The sequence below is a fragment of the Syngnathus floridae genome, chromosome 22 (assembly GCF_059516105.1).
Source record: "Syngnathus floridae isolate MCC-2025c chromosome 22, RoL_Sflo_1.0, whole genome shotgun sequence".
NCBI classification, from domain to species: Eukaryota; Metazoa; Chordata; class Actinopteri; order Syngnathiformes; family Syngnathidae; genus Syngnathus; species Syngnathus floridae.
This window is the reverse complement of record NC_142434.1, coordinates 2,168,873-2,176,088: the sequence shown is the minus strand read 5'-3', so window position 1 is coordinate 2,176,088 and position 7,216 is coordinate 2,168,873. Positions and strand designations below refer to the sequence as shown.

Genomic DNA, 7,216 nt, shown 5'->3' with positions numbered 1-7,216 from the left:
GTGAATGATTGTTGGCGTATCCACAAATGTATTGGTGTTTTTTGCTGAGGCTGCAGCTTGTTAGCGATCAAATGAAAAAGCAGTCACCCCTTTAATTTTTCCTTTTATTATTCGGAAGCTAATCTCTTTTTTTTTTTCTCATTTTCCCCTTCCCTGCGCAATTCCTTTTTCCCAGACAAACGCCACATGGGGACTACGATAAATATGAATGTTAAAATGACTTTATTACATTTTGTTCTGACAGTCCAGAGAGGCGCACGGATATATACACTTTCTATCGGGTCCTCTTAAGGCAACAGAAATTCCAAAATTGACTACAATAATTATTTTGATTTTACTGACACGTCTCGCTTTCTGTTGCCGGGTGAAAAACGTCTTTTTTTTTTAAGTCGCCACGACCACAACAAAAGGACCGCGTCGGCGTTTTTGGATTGTGACAGCTAAGTGGTTACATCACATATTTCAAAGCGTGCGTCATTTTGTGCACCCCCCCATTACTATAAATTCTCAGCAGCTTTAGTTTGTGAGCACATATAACGCTGGACCTAATTAAATAAAATATATTTATGTACAAACAAAAAGGCCAAAGAGTGCAAAAGAGGATTAATAAGGCACTGGAAGCAAAACGAGAAAAAAAAAATCTGGAATATTAGAATTATCTCAATATTTTTAAATGAATAAAAAAAAAAATCTCATATTTTGTTAGTCTTACAATGAAACTAAAACCTAATTTGATCAAACAAGGCACCAAAGCAACTTTTTGATTTGAAATAAACAAAACATCCCAATCATTTGGGTTTGGGAAAGTATTTAAGTTTAGCCAACTTTGTGTAGCATCAACAAACCCCCAAAGTTGGGATGATCCCTAATCAGATCTAATTTTAGTTTTTTTTTTTTTTTTTTACCCAACATTTTTTAGAGTGACGTGACCTCACCATGTTCCCACCCCATCCGAGAGTCCCATCTACGAGTGCACCAGTTTAAGGCCCTGCCCAGTGTCCAAAATGGCAGGCGGGAACCACGCCAGTTTGCACCTCCGGAAGCAGCGCAGACACATGCCGCAGAACCAAAACAGGTTCAGGCCGCAGCACCAGTTGGAAAGGTGCACCATGGGATACGTCGCTTTGGGAAAATGGGTCTTCCAATGCTTGGCCACGTCGCTGCCCGTGGGCAGGTGCAGCGTGTAGTCGCTCCAGCGTTTGGACACGGCGTAAACGGCCGCCACGCCGCGGCCCTTCTCGGACCACTGCGTGTCGCTGTTTGGGTTGCAGTTGAACTCCACCCATTCGGACGTGAAGTCCCCGAGTACGGGGGCCTCGCCCGCTTCCGGGTCGGGCCTCGCGGCCGACAGCTCGGTTGTTTGCACGGCCACGTAGACCCCGTCTGCTCTACGTACCTCTCTGATCCAGGGGAGGGAGTTTTCCGTGTCCAGGACCAGGATAAGACGTGAGCAGTGGCCTGCGTTCTTCTCCTTCCACAACTCCAACAGCTGGGAAAGATAAAGACTCTCTCCTCCTACCAAAACAACCCAGATAAATAAATCATCAGTTGATGATATTATTTTGAACTGTCAATTATAAGACACATCCGATTTTTTCTGAGAAAAAAACTGACATATTAATGCCAGTCAGAATTTTAATTTTAACACATATAAGTGATGACTCACCAGCTAGCGCCCAGGCTCCATTTTCTTTGCGCGTGTGCCCGCTGTAAAAGATCAGGTAGGTGTCGTGACGCGGGCCGTCGGCCGTGCGCAACTCCAGGAAGTTGCGCAACTTGGCGTGCAGCGTCTCCAGGCTGACGCCGCTGGCCGAGTAGTCGCAGCCGAACGTCTGGATCATGTGGTGCGAGAAGAGCCGCTGCACGTTGTTCAGCATGCCCGTGGAGCGCAGGTTCAACTCCTGGGCCTGCTCCGGGGGCAGCAGGGTGGGCTGGCCGTCGGCGCTGAAGCGTGGGAAAATTGAGAAAAGGGGAGTTGATCGTTTTGCATCACCGGAATGAAAGCAAAAGGCGAGCGGCTTGACGACGACCGAGATTGAAAAGTTGAAGGCAAAGTCGTTTTATAGAAAAGTGTGTGTGTGTGTTGGCTCCAAGGGGTGACACACACACACGCAAAGTCAAGGCTGCCTTCAAATCACACCCCCATACAATCCCCTTCAATCTGCTGGCTTGATGGAGCGAAGTGACATCAGCACCTTGGACAGCGCCGATGATGCTATGTCAATTAAGCGACTCTGATTTCTAATTCCTCCAGCCGGGTGAAATTTGTGTCAGTCGACCGGGCCGAGGACGCGCCCATATTGACTGCCGACGCCTGGCGCATACACAAGCGGAACTTTTAATAAGAAAAATGACACGCTTCATCCTCCGGGCGCATCTCGCCAAGCTCATCTAATCTTTTCCCATCTCACGTACTTTGAGATTCACGCCGCATCTTTCATCCTCCCTGTGAACTTCTCCCTTTTGTCAAAAAAGCCCCCCCCCCTCCCCTCACCCCCGATGGCTGTAATCTCCCCGTGGGGCTCGTCACTACGGCAACCAATCGGCGGCCATCAAACTGCCTATTACGCGCTACTGCGTTCTCATCATGCCCCAAGTCGTCCCCGCGGGTCTGCTTCGAGGCGACGGCGGCGACGACCGGACGGGAGTTGGGACGCGGAGGGGTTCCATGCACGATTGAGCATCGCTGACATCACTAATATATGACGGCGAGCTGCCGCGGCGAGGGAGGAGATCATCAAACCTAACCGGCCTATTAAAAAAAGATGCCGGGGCCTCTTGAGAGCAACCTGGGGGGAGGCGTCGGGAGTGGCGTTAGCCTAATGGCTAACCCGCTCCACGACTTAGTATGCTGCACGGAGAGCGCCGGAACGATCCCTTTAGGGGCGGAACATTAGCGGCATGTTTATGCATCGTTATTGGCCTATTTATCAAGTTGGTTTTGCGTTAACTGAGAGGGGATTTGGGATGGGAGATCAAATGTAAAAATTAAAATGTAAAACAAATATAAAATAAAATGCAAAATGTAAAACAAAGAGTACAAAAATAAAATAAAATGTAAAAAAATAAAATTAAAATAAACAAAATAAATCCTACCTGCAGTACGAGGTGGGGATGACCAAGGCGTAGCCGACGCAGGTTCCCCCGAGACAGCTTCCAAGCTCATGGAACAACCCGTGGGCCATCGACTCCAGAGGTAGCACAATTAGCAACGCGCTGAGGAAGAGACCATTGGCCGGCTGCGGGGACAGGACAGGACAGGACAGAACAGAACACGGCAAAGTCACTTCCTTCCTTTTGTCACTTGCGTTTTGTGCAGAAGCAATCACAGGCACTTAATTGGCGGTGGCAGCCCGCAAGTGAGTTACGCAACACGAGAGCGAGCGACTGCAGGATCGGGCGAGAAGAGACACAAGGGACGGTTAAGACTGTCGCCACATCATTCAACGTCCAAAAGCGAAGCAAACTGATAAGGACAAACAGAAACTTTGCTAATGCTATCAGCAAAATCAATTTCATGAGTCACTGGAACGCAGTCTCGTTTCGCCACGTTCCTGCTGCTGTTTCCGAGAATACTAATCAAATCAAAAGTAGCAAAAACGCAAAATGTCTTTACCGGTGAGTCCCAAAACTGTAAATTATTCACTTTCACTTAACTGTTCAGAAAATAATTTATTTACTAGCAATAAATTGAATTTTGTGGCCAGGCACAAAAAAATAAATCCCTACCCACCACTCTTCTTTTAAAAGAGCAATAACTAAATACACGCGGAGTCCCGCAGGGATCATGACTTGGACCTCTATAGATTATTTTTCATTGTTATGCCCAAAACTGATGTATTTGTTCTCCTACCTGCCAGGATACGGCAGCCAGAATGACCGTGGACAGCAAGCTGAAGAACACCAGCCGCTCGGAAATGAGGCAAAAATGTCGGATGCCCCTGGAGGCCATGACCTGCTCCAAGCTGCGGCTGCTGGAGCGCTGCGCCCGCCAGGCTCTCTGGCACTCGCTCAGCTTGCTGTGGAAGCCCCAAACTGTGATGAGGAGGATGACGTGGCAGACGGACCAGAAGAGGCCGAAGAGGCAGAAGCCTGGGATCACCAAGTACCACAGTTCCAAGTGGCCCAGCTATGTGAGAGGAATCAATATTGCGATTAGAATTTAATTTAAGATCTGTGGTTTTGGTCACTATCATTTTGGATGGACTGGATGTGGACATATTCATAAATAAAATATACGTAACAATCAAAAGTTTCAAATTGATGGAACTATTTTGGAGTCTACAAAGTTTTGCCCACATAACAGCTTTGTATTTTCTTTGTCAGCTTTATAATGTGCTTTGACCTCTAACCCTTTCACTTCCCAGCTGTGCATGATCAAGGGGTAATTAAATTTGAAGGTGTTTCCAAACTTTTGTCCAAAGCCAACTAACAGATGGAAATGAAGCTGAGGTTATTTTGGGCTCTGAATTCAATCACATAAAACAGCTGTACCTTAAAAGCGGACAGGACGATGAAGGTCAGCTCCAGCAGGCTCAACGGCAGGATGGACAGCCGCCTCCACATGTTCCCCAAAGTGAGCACGGGCATCCAGCGCTCGGTGGCGCCCAGCGCGCTGAAGTACACGTCCAACACGGGCTCGCACAGCAGCCTGCCCAAGTAGCACCCTAAGGCAAAAGGGTTGGCGGCGATGCCCAAGGCTTGGAAGAACACCAGCGAGGTAACCAGGGCGAAGCTGATCAAATTGGGCAACGCCAGCAAGGACTTCATCCTCAAGTCCACGATGAGCGCGCCCAGAGCCACCACGAGGCCCACGATAGCCACTGACTTGCTGAGAAGCATGGTGGTGCTGGCGATGGCAAATCCCAGCAGCTCGAGGAACTCGGTGGACTTCAACAAAATGGGCTTGTAGCGGATCGAGCGGCATATTCGCTCCGTGGCGGCCCACACCACCTTGATGATCACGCTGGCCAACAGGAGATAATTGGCAACCACTTCCTTGACGTTGGAATCCAAAGCGGGACTATTAAGGAAGCACAGGAGACCCAGCAGGAAGCCAAACCACAGATGGAAGAGACTCAAGCTGGCTTGCTCCATGCCAAAGTAATAATGGAGAATACTGGCGATGCCGAGGACGAAAAGACCGAGGATGAAGATGACCAGGATCATCGGCTCGCTCGTCACCTCCCAGCGTAAGTACATTCCGACGCACACTGCCACCAGGAGGTTGAGGCTTGACAGGTACCCGAGGCAACGTATTGATGTGATCATGTCCACCTCTTTGGGCCCCTCCACGGTCAGTTCCTCTTCTTCATCGTCGTGAGCCATGGTTGACAAAGCCTAAAACGCTACTGATGCTTCAGAAGATACTAGTAAGGCTTTTGGTGTAACAGAAATCACCCCCTGAGAACAAATACAAAAAATACACGTTACTCATTGGCATTTTAATTGAATTTTCACAACACAGAGTATGTGCAGCGACATGATTTTGCTGAAACTAAAATAACATGACAGGCATATAACAGTATTAAAGAACAGTAGTTTTGGAAGTATTAGACATTTACATGGGTGCTCCTCAGTTTTCAGGCGATGTGGCAGTCTAGCAATGAAGCTGTATGCTAACTAACGTTAGCATTAGCGCTGATTTACCGATCACCGTGAGCTAAATATGTTTTTTTTTAAGTAGAGAGAAGGATAAGACGCGTTCGGACACAGAGCGGAGTAAACCGCTTAAGCATAAGTGATTAGTTTTATTAAAAATCGCTTAAATGAAACTTACATCTTTGAGGAGTGAATGATAGCAGCCGTACTTCCGGGTTCTAAACTACAGCAAGTCACGAGGGTCAAATATCCCAAGCTTCGCTTTTCGTTTTAGCCAGTTGGACCAACGTTGATGTCAACATATTTAGAAGAAAACAAACAAAAAACCTTACTTAATCACAAATATGGGGAAAATAGGGAAGCTTTTGTGTAGAAGTGTCATATGTCCAATAAAAAAAACAAATAATTATAATAGAAGACACTGCTGTATAAAATAACCTAACCTTCTTCATGACTTACTCAACATGACAAGAGAAAAATCCAAATTTCTCCTAATAAAGATAAGGCACTCTTGCTCAAAGGAGAAAAAAAATGTCATTAAGGCTCCTGTTCATCTTAATTCATCATCTCCATTCATCTCTGGTCGAGTAACAAGATCACTAACACAATGAAGGAGTCATCACATTTATCCAATTAGACCCCGAATGTGACATCTCTGAATAATTAACCTATGTGGTGATGAAATCATTTTGTAGTGCGTATGTGTGGGTGCTGACACACACCTTCCATCTTAGCTATTTATCAGAGCTTGTAAAAAAATGATACGTTGGTCTTTCCTCTGAGAATATCCGAGGAGAAGGAAGGATGGAGGATGTGGTGGAAAAAGTGAGACACTTAAATTATGCAGAAGGTACCTCTGCTCTAAAGTGAGACATACCTTGAGTCCAAACCCAATCTCGAGAACTACAACATGTAATCTTCAAACACAATAAAGCAAATACATTCCGTTTTGGGTGACTTGATCCGTCACGGCGTGTAAAGTCGCAAGACGGAAAGCCATTAAGCGCTTGTCGTGGCCACGCAGAGTTTTTGTTCAGGGAGGAAATGAGATAGAACTAATTATACATGAAAGCGGTATTTGGAGGCAGCAAAAAAAATCTCGCATCATCTCGATGGCCTTCTTCACAGACAACACGGCGGCCATCAGCCTGCCTGGAGAGCTCCGTCCAATCACTGGTCTCATCTTCTCAGAGGATGTTACAAGGAGAAGATGATGAAGTCAGAATCAAAAGAGAAACAGCTTTTGGGTTGAGTCGGGTGGGGGAAAAAAAATACACACACGATGAGACTCTTGACTTTTATTTGTCTCTCCGGAGGAGAATAAAAGATGCTGGAAGCAATAGAGAGAAAGAATGCTAAGATAAGAAATGAAGACTGGAGAAGATCCATTTGGTGTTTTTCCCCATGCGTTAAATATGGCAAGCATAATTGGAGTGATTGCGCAATAAGTGGACTCTTGGATTCGCTTTACCATGACCTTGAATTTAAACTTCAAGAGTGCTGACAGTAGGAAAAATTCCCGTCCAAACAATTAATTTGTTTGCGCCCCCCGCGTGAAATGCCGTACACCCGTTTAAAGCTAACGGCGCGACGCCGCCTAATGGGCCTTCGTCCT

The 7,216-nt window shown here is 46.5% G+C and overlaps 1 protein-coding gene across 2 annotated transcripts; it reads right to left on the bottom strand.

Moving 5' to 3' along the window:
• Positions 1 to 203: 203 nt before the first annotated feature.
• On the bottom strand, positions 204 to 5,869 carry tmem168a (transmembrane protein 168a). 2 transcript variants are annotated; one of them, XM_088367512.1, is made up of 6 exons: positions 5,780 to 5,869; positions 4,495 to 5,403; positions 3,854 to 4,129; positions 3,097 to 3,239; positions 1,667 to 1,944; positions 204 to 1,515 (listed from the first exon to the last, which is right to left on the bottom strand). In XM_088367512.1, exons 2-6 carry the CDS (start codon positions 5,326 to 5,328, stop codon positions 965 to 967), a joined length of 2,082 nt encoding a protein of 693 aa, XP_088223638.1. In that variant the 5' UTR covers positions 5,329 to 5,403; positions 5,780 to 5,869; the 3' UTR covers positions 204 to 964. The 2 variants fall into 2 exon arrangements, with proteins under 2 accessions (XP_088223638.1, XP_088223639.1); XM_088367513.1 differs by lacking the exon at positions 5,780 to 5,869 and adding an exon at positions 5,565 to 5,735.
• Between the last annotated feature and the right edge of the window lie 1,347 nt (positions 5,870 to 7,216).

Bases quoted from the DNA above. Each gene is read 5' to 3' on its own strand.
- tmem168a (XM_088367512.1), bottom strand. From the start codon at position 5,328: ATGGCTCACGACGATGAAGAAGAGGAACTGACCGTGGAGGGGCCCAAA. The intron at 4,130-4,494 runs GTACAGCTGTTT...CCTCTCACATAG, and splicing joins TCGTCCTGTCCGCTTTTAAG to CTGGGCCACTTGGAACTGTG. The intron at 3,240-3,853 runs GTAGGAGAACAA...CTGTCCCCGCAG, and splicing joins TGGCTGCCGTATCCTGGCAG to CCGGCCAATGGTCTCTTCCT.